At 42.2% G+C, this 13589-nt stretch overlaps 1 protein-coding gene across 4 annotated transcripts in view; it reads right to left on the bottom strand.

Annotated features, from left to right (window-relative positions):
- Window positions 1-3300: 3300 nt before the first annotated feature.
- The window catches only part of LOC311114035 (R-spondin-2-like), a gene marked incomplete at both ends in the record, with an annotated part of 92930 nt that continues 82641 nt past the window's right edge, over window positions 3301-13589 (bottom strand). For 2 of the 4 annotated variants that reach the window (XM_084157150.1, XM_084157147.1), the window contains one exon: window positions 3301-3419. In XM_084157150.1, coding sequence (XP_084013276.1) covers window positions 3301-3419 — 119 coding nt within the window. The remainder of the gene's footprint in view (window positions 3420-13589) is intronic. The other 2 variants (XM_084157149.1, XM_084157148.1) reach the window with 2 other exon arrangements.

Here is a 13589-nt window from a genome sequence, read left to right on the forward strand (position 1 = left end):
GGCTTTTACCCTTGTTACCTGCAAGATACACAGTTCTTAAAGGGATAGTCACCAAATTTACTAAATTATATAATTTGGGCATTTGGGTGACCTGGCCGCTGTCAAATCTCGATATTAGTATACAATTTAGGTGAACTATCCCTTTAACACTACTTCACTGTGCTCTTCCTGTATTACAGTATGGATCTCTAGACTGCAGAGCCCACTGGGACATTTCCTGTTTGTGGTTTCACTTGTTGGGCCTTTGAAGTGGGCTTTAATAATAGGACTGAACTGAACTAATGAAAATGCACCCAGTCACATTAAAAGGGAGCGTCAGCCTGAACCACCTAACTATGTCCTTCAACCATATAAAGTACACGCACATACGCACACACACACACACACACACACACACATACACACACAGTGAGAAACACAGACGCTTCCTTTAAGCTGCCTAAAAGTTTACAGAAGTGGTTTCACTAATAAAAGGGGATTAGCAGGGCTACCTTCTGATGTCTGGGTGAACGTTGATGCCCTAACCAACATTAAAGAAACCCTGAATGCTGTTTCTCACCGACGACACAAATACACCTAGAATGGATGACAGACAGAGGAATAATTGGAAGCGGAAAGGTAAGGGAAACAAGACATTTAGAATGATGTATTGTGGTGATTCTCCAGCGCGCACTTGGTTTCCCCCCATTAGACATTGTGTAGTGTTTCAGTGGTGTTGGTGGTCTTCTCCTTAATGTATCCACTTCAGTGCACTTAATTCCCAGTCTGATGCAGTGACAGTCTGGCCCTGGGGATGACATCTGTAAATCGTTCATTAACTTTTAACCAGCAGCAGATGTCTTTTAAAACACTTAGTACTACTTTTACATTTCCATTCACTCTTCACTCACTGTTCTGCACTATAGGCTTTATGGATATCTCTAATTGCTATAAGGCGCATCAAAGAGGATATTCCCCTTTTATGACAATGAGTACCCATACATTTAATCAATGGGAAGGTTAAGTGAAGTGTTAAGCTGTAAAAATGTCAAGCATCCTTCTCCATGCCCCTTTCCAACACCTGTGAAAGACCTTACTGTATTTTGAGGCATTCGCCATGCTGAGGCTATTGTTTCCCTGTAAGAGGTTTGTTTCACTCCTCTTCAGAGAAGGCTACATGGGAGAACCGGGTATTATGGGTTATTTGAGCATCAACACCGTCGCCTCTTTCCCTCTGGAAATATCATGCGTGACTTCAGAGGTTTACTAGGAACAGGAAGCATGCGGTGGGTGTCTCCCAGGATGATATAGGACACAACGTTGATTCATTCGCTACTGTGCGTCCATAAGCTGTCTGGCAGATACGGCTTCACATTTTTTAAGGGAAAATGATTATACAGTATGCATCACTAGGTTAATTAGCCGTGACTGGCGTTAAAACCTTTCTTGGCAAGCCAGCACATTTTGCCAGAAGGGAGATTTTTACATTTATTTATTTGATGTTTTGAAACCCTGAAAATGAATGAGATCTGATGTGTGCTCAAATAAAGAGGGGGTGAATGGGTGTGTGTGTGTGTGTGTATATATGTGCGTGCTCACGTGTGTGTGTGTGTGTTTGTGTGTGTGTGTGTGTGTGAAGGAAGCACAGTTAGTCATGTGTAAGATAATGAGGGTGGAAATTAATGATCTGGTGGTGACATCACAATGTGGCATTGCACCACCCGTGAGGACACGTCAAGTCAAGATGACTTACAGGCCCGTTCACAGCGACGTCATGCTGTCATGGTTCAATTGACCATATCGAATCCCCCTGGCTTAAAGGCAGCTTGTGTCATGCAGTGCACATTGCATGATTGATATCACAAATGTTTTTCAAATTACATAATTATATACTAATGTGGGAGGGACAAGCTAAAGCTAGTGCTCTTAGCTGTTCATGAACAACATAAGACTGAAAAGCTACATCAACAGTCACATGACATTTATTTTAATAAAACACAATGTGTAGTCCTATGACCATATATTTGTTGAATCCTGAATATCAAACCTAAAGAATGTCAAACAAAGTATGCATTTTATTTTGTCGTTTTTGAAACATTGAAATCAGTAGATGAGGTCAAATGAATACGATACAACACTCAAACTGTTTCGCACGACCAGACACAAACAAGAGGCTCTTTTAAAGATATCTGTATTGTGGGATTCAAATAATATTTCAGCACAGAGGAGCAACAGTATGAGACAAAATTGTCACCGAACACAAAAGTACAAAATAGAATCAATAAATAAATCAAATATATACCATATAAATGTAATAGCTATGTGGTGGCTATGTTTATTATTTAGTTTTCAATCTTTTTGAATCTGTAGCTTGGTATTACAACCTTTTCTCTAAAACATTTAGAACGGTGAAGGAGTCAATACTCAAAATACTGTAATAGGTTTTATAATTAGATAAACTCAACTATGCACACATGAGTTTGTTGCCATGCTAAGTCGAACAACTACATGTCTTTATCCACACTATACAGTTAGAGCATTAAAGCGGTTCTGGACGTAAACATTTTGTGCTGAGAATAAAATACTTTGCAACTATGCATGGTATTTCTTAACATGACTCTCAAAAATGTACATAATGAACAAAAAGGCCATACATGGAACAATCCGCCTCCATTGGGGGAAAATAAGAGTTTGCTTTGAAATAAATACAGAAAAGTCTCAATTATTTCAAGACGTCACTTATAGCCGTCACCCTCGTTGCTTCTGCAAATCTCTCCTCTTCTCTTGATCATCCTCTCATTCTATCTCTTTGCACGTTCTTCCTCTCTCCGTCAGAATCATCGTCTTGACGTCTTCCATTGCCCCCTTAGCTGGACCGTCATCACTATTATCAACATCCATCTCATTCCTCAGTCTCCTTCTGCTCTTTCGCGTCCTCAGTCTGTCAGTCTGTCTGTGTTGGTTTGTTCTCCCCCGACGTACATGACGTGTGAGCAAAGGGAACGAGTGTTTCTATGAGTTCTATGATGTCACAGTGGGGTTTAAGGGGGGAGCTGATCTGTCAGCGGTACACTATGATGCGGTACTCTACGGTACGAGGGAAGCAGCAGAAGGCAGAGGGAGACAGGGACAGAGGGCATATGTGTACTTTACTACAACCATAGACATGTGTAGGGACAGTAATAGGGTGTAGTGTGACTGTGTGCTGGGGGGTGGGGGGGGGGGGGAGTGGAGGGTGGAGGTGTGTGGAGCAGCAGCTAGCAGCTTTGTGTTGTTTAGGTTCCAATGGGGTGGGGGTGGGGGGGGGGACGACTCAGTCCTCTACTGGCTGGAGCGCATGGAGGCCAGGTGGTCACTGTGCTGGTTCTGGGCCTGGAACCGGAGCCTCTGCTTGTTAGACTTCTTCTTTGGTTCTTTGGGTCGGTGCTTCCCTGATCCTCCTGAAGCAGAAAGACAAGAAGGAGAAGAGAGCCTATTAGAAAAGCAGTGCATCAATGTAAAAAATGAACATTTATTCCATCCCTTTGGTGTCTCTCTAAAACCAGCTAATGCATACAGTTGAAGTCAGAAGTTAACATACACCTTAGCCAAATACATTTAAACTCAGTTTTTAACAATTCCTGACATTTAACTCTAGTAAAAATTCACTGTCTTAGGTCAGTTAGGATCACCACTTTACTTTAAGAATGTGAAATGTCAGAATAATAGTAGAGAAAATGATTTATTTCAGCTTTTATATCTTTCATCACATTCCCAGTGGGTCAGAAGTTTACATACACTCAATTAGTATTTGGTAGCATTGCCTTCAAATTGTTTAACTTGGGTCAAATGTTTCAGGTAGCCTTCCACAAGCTTCCCACAATGAGTTGGGTGAATTTTGGCTCATTCCTCCTGACAGAGCTGGTGTAACTGAGTCAGGTTTGTAGGCCTCCATGCTCGCACCCGCTTTTTCAGTTCTGCCCACAAATTTCCTAGAGGATTCAGGTAAGGGCTTTGTGATGGCCACTACAATACCTTGACTTTGTTATCCTTAAGCCATTTTGCCACAACTTTGGAAGTATGCTTGGGATCATTGTACATTTGGAAGACCCATTTGCGACCAAGCTTTAACTTCCTGACGATGGCATAGCTCTGCTGTCTTGAGATGTTGCTTCAATATATCCACATAATTTTCCTTCCTCATGATGCCATCTATTTTGTGAAGTGCACCAGTCCCTCCTGCAGCAAAGCACCCCCACAGCATGAAGCTGCCAACCCCGTGCTTCCCAGTTGGGATGGTATTCTTCGGCTTGCAAGTCCCCCTTTTTTCCTCTAAACATACAGTGGGGGAAAAAAGTATTTAGTCAGCCACAAATTGTGCAAGTTCTCCCACTTAAAAAGATGAGAGAGGCCTGTAATTTTCATCATAGGTACACGTCAACTATGACAGACAAAATGAGATTTTTTTTCTCCAGAAAATCACATTGTAGGATTTTTAATGAATTTATTTGCAAATTATGGTGGAAAATAAGTATTTGGTCAATAACAAAAGTTTCTCAATACTTTGTTATATACCCTTTGTTGGCAATGACACAGGTCAAACGTTTTCTGTAAGTCTTCACAAGGTTTTCACACACTGTTGCTGGTATTTTGGCCCATTCCTCCATGCAGATCTCCTCTAGAGCAGTGATGTTTTGGGGCTGTCTCTGGGCAACACAGACTTTCAACTCCCACCAAAGATTTTCTATGGGGTTGAGATCTGGACACTGACTAGGCCACTCCAGGACCTTGAAATGCTTCTTACGAAGCCACTCCTTCGTTGCCCGGGCGGTGTGTTGGGATCATTGTCATGCTAAAAGACCCAGCCACGTTTCATCTTCAATGCCCTTGCTGATGGAAGGAGGTTTTCACTCAAAATCTCACGATACATGGCCCCATTCATTCTTTCCTTTACACGGATCAGTCGTCCTGGTCCCGTTGCAGAAAAACAGCCCCAAAGCATGATGTTTCCACCCCCATGCTTCACAGTAGGCATGGTGTTCTTTGGATGCAACTCAGCATTCTTTGTCCTCCAAACACGACGAGTTGAGTTTTTACCAAAAAGTTATATTTTGGTTTCATCTGACCATATGACATTCTCCCAATCCTCTTCTGGATCATCCAAATGCACTCTAGCAAACTTCAGACGGGCCTGGACATGTACTGGCTTAAGCAGGGGGACACGTCTGGCACTGCAGGATTTGAGTCCCTGGCGGCGTAGTGTGTTACTGATGGTAGGCTTTGTTACTTTGGTCCCAGCTCTCTGCAGGTCATTCACTAGGTCCCCCCGTGTGGTTCTGGGATTTTTGCTCACCGTTCTTGTGATCATTTTGACCCCACGGGGTGAGATCTTGCGTGGAGCCCCAGATCGAGGGAGATTATCAGTGGTCTTGTATGTCTTCCATTTCCTAATAATTGCTCCCACAGTTGATTTCTTCAAACCAAGCTGCTTACCTATTGCAGATTCAGTCTTCCCAGCCTGGTGCAGGTCTACAATTTTGTTTCTGGTGTCCTTTGACAGCTCTTTGGTCTTGGCCATAGTGGAGTTTGGAGTGTGACTGTTTGAGGTTGTGGACAGGTGTCTTTTATACTGATAACAAGTTCAAACAGGTGCCATTAATACAGGTAACGAGTGGAGGACAGTGGAGCCTCTTAAAGAAGAAGTTACAGCTCTGTGAGAGCCAGAAATCTTGCTTGTTTGTAGGTGACCAAATACTTATTTTCCACCATAATTTGCAAATAAATTCATAAAAAAATCCTACAATGTGATTTTCTGGATTTCTTTTTCTCAATTTGTCTGTCATAGTTGACGTGTACCTATGATGAAAATTACAGGCCTCTCTCATCTTTTTAAGTGGGAGAACTTGCACAATTGGTGGCTGACTAAATACTTTTTTCCCCCACTGTAACAATGGTCATTATGGCCAAACAGTTCTATTTTTGTTTCATCAGAACTGAGGACATTTCTCAAAAAAGTACGATCTTTGTCCACATGTGCAGTTGCAAACCGTAGTCTGGCTTTTTTATGGAAGTTTTGGAGCAGTGGCTTCTTCCTTGCTGAGCGGCCTTTCAGGTTATGACGATATAGGACTCGTTTTACTGTGGATATAGATACTTTTGTACCTGTTTCCTCCAGCATCTTCACAAGGTCCTTTGCTGTTGTTCTGGGATTGATTTGCACTTTTCGCACCAAAGTAGGTTAATCTCTAAGAGACAGAACGTGTCTCCTTCCTGAGCGGTATGATGGCTGTGTGGTCCCATGGTGTTTATACTTGTGTACTATTGTTTGTACAGATGAACGTGGTACCTTCAGGCGTTTGGAAATTGTTCCCAAGGATGAACCGGACTTGTGGATGTCTACAATTTTTTTCTGAGGTCTTGGCTGATTTCTTTTGATTTTCCCATGATGTCAAGCAAAGAGGCACTGAGTTTGAAGGTAGGCCTTGAAATACATCCACAGGTACACCTCCAATTGACTCAAATGATGTCAATTAGCCTATCAGAAGCTTCTAAAGCCATAACATCGTTTTCTGGAATTTTCCAAGCTGTTTAAAGGCACAGTCAACTTAGTGTATGTAAACTTCTGACCCACTGGAATTGTGATACAGTGAATTATAAGTGAAATAATCTGTCTGTAAACAATTGTTGGAAAAATTACTTGTGTCATGCACAAAGTAGATGTCCTAACCGACTTGCCAAAACTATAGTTTGTTGACAAGACATTTGTGGAGTGGTTGAAAAACACGTTTTAATGACTCCAACCTAAGTGTATGTAAACTTCCGAGTTCAACTGTATATACCATATATCTTGGTCCCCTCCTTACCCACTCAAAACCAGCAGCGCTATGCCACTGGGCAGAGGGGTTGGCAGCAGGATTTTGCCCCTACCACCACCACCACCCAAAGCCAACCTTTATTCAGCCCCATCACTCTCTCTCTCTCTCTCGATCACTTCCACTCACTCTGCTAGGGTACACAGAGGGGAGAGAAGGGGAAATTGCATGCCCAGGGTTAATGTATCTTAATGTATCCCAGGTGTCATTGGTGTGGGCAAAGCATGTTGGGAATCTGTGCTAATGGAACCGTGTGTGGCGGTACCTCGGTAACCCTGGTTCGCTATGACAGAGGCTACTGAACCAAAAGGCAACAGTTTGGCTGCCAAAAGACACAAATAATATAACGAAGTGTGTGTGTGTGCGTGTGAGTGTGAGTGTGAGTGTGAGAGAGAGAGAGAGAGAGAGAGAGAGAGAGAGAGAGAGAGAGAGAGAGAGAGAGAGAGAGAGAGAGAGAGAGAGAACTGATGGGGGCAAAATCCTTTAGGTTGGCTTTGGGTGGTGGGGGCAAAATCCTGCTGCCAACCCCTCTGCGCAGTGGCATAGCTCTGCTGGTTTTGAGTGGGTAACTGATCTGAAGAAAAATAAAATCTGATGGGGGAGAAACTAGAGTCAGGCGTGGATGATGAGATGCTATCTGGATCCTGATCTGGCACAGCAAGGCATGCTATGGTTCGCCGAGGGGGGAAAATACAGAAAAATGCTACATAAATGGATGTCTCAACGGTAGGTTTTCAAAACCTGGCTCCGTGTCCTATTATTGCACTTGTTCATGCCATTTCACTAAGGAAAATAAGGCTAAAGTGTGTAATATGTGGCAGAATTACAGTGGGGGTAAAAAGTATTTAGTCAGCCACCAATTGTGCAAGTTCTCCCACTTAAAAATATGAGAGGCCTGTAATTTTCATCATAGGTACATGTCAACTATGACAGACAAATTGAGAGAAAAAAATCCAGAAAATCACATTGTAGGATTTTTAATGAATTTATTTGCAAATTATGGTGGAAAATAAGTATTTGGTCACCTACAAACAAGCAAGATTTCTGGCTCTCACAGACCTGTAACTTCTTCTTTAAGAGGCTCCTCTGTCCTCCACTCGTTACCTGTATTAATGGCACCTGTTTGAACTTGTTATCAGTATAAAAGACACCTGTCCACAACCTCAAACAGTCACACTCCAAACTCCACTATGGCCAAGACCAAAGAGCTGTCAAAGGACACCAGAAACAAAATTGTAGACCTGCACCAGGCTGGGAAGACTGAATCTGCAATAGGTAAGCAGCTTGGTTTGAAGAAATCAACTGTGGGAGCAATTATTAGGAAATGGAAGACATACAAGACCACTGATAATCTCCCTCGATCTGGGGCTCCACGCAAGATCTCACCCCGTGGGGTCAAAATGATCACAAGAACGGTGAGCAAAAATCCCAGAACCACACGGGGGGACCTAGTGAATGACCTGCAGAGAGCTGGGACCAAAGTAACAAAGCCTACCATCAGTAACACACTACGCCGCCAGGGACTCAAATCCTGCAGTGCCAGACGTGTCCCCCTGCTTAAGCCAGTACATGTCCAGGCCCGTCTGAAGTTTGCTAGAGTGCATTTGGATGATCCAGAAGAGGATTGGGAGAATGTCATATGGTCAGATGAAACCAAAATAGAACTTTTTGGTAAAAACTCAACTCGTCGTGTTTGGAGGACAAAGAATGCTGAGTTGCATCCAAAGAACACCATGCCTACTGTGAAGCATGAGGGTGGAAACATCATGCTTTGGGGCTGTTTTTCTGCAAAGGGACCAGGACGACTGATCCGTGTAAAGGAAAGAATGAATGGGGCCATGTATCGTGAGATTTTGAGTGAAAACCTCCTTCCATCAGCAAGGGCATTGAAGATGAAACGTGGCTGGGTCTTTCAGCATGACAATGATCCCAAACACACCGCCCGGGCAACGAAGGAGTGGCTTCGTGAGAATCATTTCAAGGTCCTGGAGTGGCCTAGCCAGTCTCCAGATCTCAACCCCATAGAAAATCTTTGGAGGGAGTTGAAAGTCTGTGTTGCCCAGCGACAGCCCCAAAACATCACTGCTCTAGAGGAGATCTGCATGGAGGAATGGGCCAAAATACCAGCAACAGTGTGTGAAAACCTTGTGAAGACTTACAGAAAACGTTTGACCTGTGTCATTGCCAACAAAGGGTATATAACAAAGTATTGAGAAACTTTTGTTATTGACCAAATACTTATTTTCCACCATAATTTGCAAATAAATTCATTAAAAATCCTACAATGTGATTTTCTGGAATTTTTTTTCTCATTTTGTCTGTCATAGTTGACATGTACCTATGATGAAAATTACAGGCCTCTCTCATCTTTTTAAGTGGGAGAACTTGCACAATTGGTGGCTGACTAAATACTTTTTTTCCCCACTGTACCTCTAATTGCCTTCTTATATGGCCTGGCCAAACGCCGGCCATTTAAAGCCGCCCAAAAAAAGTCTGGTTCAATTGAACATCTCAGCACCACACTGTAAAATATATTAGAAAATATTATTTCCTATCAATAGAGACACGCTTGAGGAAACGAGATATAAAAAAATATATTTTAACGAGAGCAATGTTACAGTTGCACATATACAGTGGGGAGAACAAGTATTTGATACACTGCCGATTTTGCAGGTTTTCCTACTTACAAAGCATGTAGAGGTCTGTAATTTTTATCATAGGTACACTTCAACTGTGAGAGACGGAATCGAAAACAAAAATCCAGAAAATCACATTGTATGATTTTTAAGTAATTAATTTGCATTATATTGCATGACATAAGTATTTGATCACCTACCAACCAGTAAGAATTCCGGCTCTCACAGACCTGTTAGTTTTTCTTTAAGAAGCCCTCCTGTTCTCCACTCATTACCTGTATTAACTGCACCTGTTTGAACTCGTTACCTGTATAAAAGACACCTGTCCACACACTCAATCAAACAGACTCCAACCTCTCCACAATGGCCAAGACCAGAGAGCTGTGTAAGGACATCAGGGATACAATTGTAGACCTGCACAAGGCTGGGATGGGCTACAGGACAATAGGCAAGCAGCTTGGTGAGAAGGCAACAACTGTTGGCGCAATTATTAGAAAATGGAAGAAGTTCAAGATGACGGTCAATCACCCTCGGTCTGGGGCTCCATGCAAGATCTCACCTCGTGGGACATCAATGCTCATGAGGAAGGTGAGGGATCAGCCCAGAACTACACGGCAGGACCTGGTCAATGACCTGAAGAGAGCTGGGACCACAGTCTCAAAGAAAACCATTAGTAACACACTACGCCGTCATGGATTAAAATCCTGCAGCGCACGCAAGGTCCCCCTGCTCAAGCCAGCGCATGTCCAGGCCCGTCTGAAGTTTGCCAATGACCATCTGGATGATCCAGAGGAGGAATGGGAGAAGGTCATGTGGTCTGATGAGACGAAAATAGAGCTTTTTGGTCTAAACTCCACTCGCCTTGTTTGGAGGAAGAAGAAGGATGAGTACAACCCCAAGAACACCATCCCAACCGTGAAGCATGGAGGTGGAAACATCATTTTTTGGGGATGCTTTTCTGCAAAGGGGACAGGACAACTGCACCGTATTGAGGGGAGGATGGATGGGGCCATGTATCGCGAGATCTTGGCCAACAACCTCCTTCCCTCAGTAAGAGCATTGAAGATGGGTCGTGGTTGGGTCTTCAAGCATGACAACGACCCGAAACACAAAGCTAGGGCAACTAAGGAGTGGCTCCGTAAGAAGCATCTCAAGGTCCTAGAGTGGCCTAGCCAGTCTCCAGACCTGAACCCAATAGAAAATCTTTGGAGGGAGCTGAAAGTCCGTATTGCCCAGCGACAGCCCCGAAACCTGAAGGATCTGGAGAAGGTCTGTATGGAGGAGTGGGCCAAAATCCCTGCTGCAGTGTGTGCAAACCTGGTCAAGACCTACAGGAAACGTATGATCTCTGTAATTGCAAACAAAGGTTTCTGTACCAAATATTACGTTCTGCTTTTCTGATGTATCAAATACTTATGTCATGCAATAAAATGCAAATTAATTACTTAAAAATCATACAATGTGATTTTCTGGATTTTTGTTTTAGATTCCGTCTCTCACAGTTGAAGTGTACCTATGATAGAAATTACAGACCTCTACATGCTTTGTAAGTAGGAAAACCTGCAAAATCGGCAGTGTATCAAATACTTGTTCTCCCCACTGTATCAAACAATTTCACTTCGACATTTCAGAGCCATTTCCTGCAATTAATTCAATCTAGCTTGCTATTTTTTGGTCACATCGGCCATTCCGAGGGTGAAAAAGAATCCCCTCTTCAGAGCATAAAGTCTTTAAAATCACATCTCATGGGGAAAACATACATCTTGCTCTAAACTTTCCATGACTTCCAATTGAAAAACATGAACAGCAAAGTTGCTATGCTTGTTTAGTAAATGTCGCTTTAGATGCTTTGGGTGAGTTACAGTATAGTTACGACTGTTAGTGCACGCATTAACACTCAATTCAATCTGGACCATAGGTTTATTTTCCTAATTGCCATTTAAAGAGGTCACTTCATAAACACGGCCTTCAATACAATCAACTCAAGACAAATTACATTCGATGACAATAAAGCACACATTGCTGTATTAAAAAGGCCTCCGTAGCTGGGCTAGGTCCATGTGGGCCATTCCTTGGAGCCATTAGAACAATATCCTGTCTTATAAATAAATAGGCTGTTTGCGTGTAGTGCGAGTTTGCGTGTAGTGCAAATAAATGTGTGAGATCTCACTTTAAGACCTACAGTATAGCTTTCCTGGATAGTCAAGAACACAGGACGGATATGATCCACACGGCTTTAAGATGTTTGTGAACTACATAACACTTCTCTTACAACACACACAAACATGATTCAAGCATGTTCTTGGAAAAACAAGGGATTACACATCTCCATGACATTATATAGACCATGATTCTATATCACAGTACTGCTCATCTCATAAGATGTAAGTAAGTTGTGTAAGTAAGTCAAGGCTGCCTCCAGACCTGGGTCAAATACACACACTTAGTCAAACACATTCAAAAGCTTGAGCTGTGCTTCATTTGGTTTGCCCCAGTACAATGTAACCAATGGATAAAAAAAGAAGGAATAGTCCAAAAGTCCAAACTAAATCGAGCACCCCTCAAAGTATTACCTTGACATATTATGTATTTGTCCCAGGTCTGAGGTCATTATTATACTTCTCATATCTCAAAATATCTCATTTATTCCAGGACAATGTGAACTGTGAAAACCAAACAACTGGATTATCATCAGAGCTGTCCAAGTGAGCTGATGATCTTTTCTGTTTCTGTTTGACCACTGTGTCCATGAGAGCATGGACTACGCAGGGTTATATTTCATAACCAGAGTTCTCTAGCCTGACAGCTAGAGGGCAACCAATACCAAGAGAACTTAGATCTTCCCCTCTTTGGATCTGATATAAGGCTTGTGAGATGGCACATCATATCAGGGTCTGTCTCTTTCACATTGAGCATTTCCAAGGGCGTAACACAGAATGAATACACAAGGCCGTTATGATATCATATTTACAACCAATGTAATCACTTAAGATGAGTATATGCAACCCAGAGTTCCTAGAAGAAAAAAAAAATGTTTAATTTAGCAGGAAAAAGATGATTAAGAAGTCAACTCGATTACTTTCCAAACAAGGAACAAATTCATAAATCTTTGAGCGAGAACAGATCATTTGTCTTGGAAGGAACAGAAATAATCAAATCATTTTTTCCTATTTTTGTTTTACCCCACACTGACCCAGAATTAAAACTTGCTGCCAAAATTGAAGAATGGCTTTCATTTCAGAAAATAATTTTACTATATTTTCTCCAATTTTCTTTTCAGTTTTGGCCACATTTCGCATCACTTCTGCAATCCTTAATTGCATAATGTTGGTTTTTTTTTTGTAGATAAAATCTGCCAACTAAAGCTTTGCATATGGATGGGTTCATAGAGTAAATTGAACAAAAAAACGAAACATTTATAAGCAATTCAAAATGTTTTGTAGTTTTGAATCAGAAGCTGTTGTGGTGGCAGAGGATGACCCCACCATTACCACTGTGTGTGTATTATAGACATGGTGTGTGTGTACATGAGTACAGTCGTGGTCAAAAGTTTTGAGAATGACACAAATATTAATTTTCACAAAGTCTGCTGCCTCAGTTTTTATGATGGCAATTTGCATATCCTCCAGAATGTTATGAAGAGTGATCAGATGAATTGCAATTAATTGCAAAGTCCCTCTTTGCCATGAAAATGAACTTAATCCCCAAAAAACATTTCCACTGCATTTCAGCCCTGCCACAAAAGGACCAGCTGACATCATGTCAGTGATTCTCTCGTTAACACATGTGAGAGTGTTGACGAGGACAAGGCTGGAGATCACTCTGTCATGCTGATTGAGTTAGAATAACAGACTAGAAGTTTTAAAAGGAGGGTGGTGCTTGAAATCATTGTTCTTCCTCTGTTAACCATGGTTACCTGCAAGGAAACACGTGCCGTCATCATTGCTTTGCACAAAAAGGGCTTCACAGGCATGGATATTGCTGCTAGTAAGATTGCACCTAAATCAACCATTTATCGAATCATCAAGAACTTCAAGGAGAGAGGTTCAATTGTTGTGAAGAAGGCGCCAGGGCGCCCAAGAAAGTCCAGCAAGCGCCAGGACCATCTCCTAAAGTTGATTCA

Source organism: Coregonus lavaretus (genome assembly GCF_964263955.1).
Source record: "Coregonus lavaretus genome assembly, chromosome: 3".
NCBI classification, from domain to species: domain Eukaryota; kingdom Metazoa; phylum Chordata; class Actinopteri; order Salmoniformes; family Salmonidae; genus Coregonus; species Coregonus lavaretus.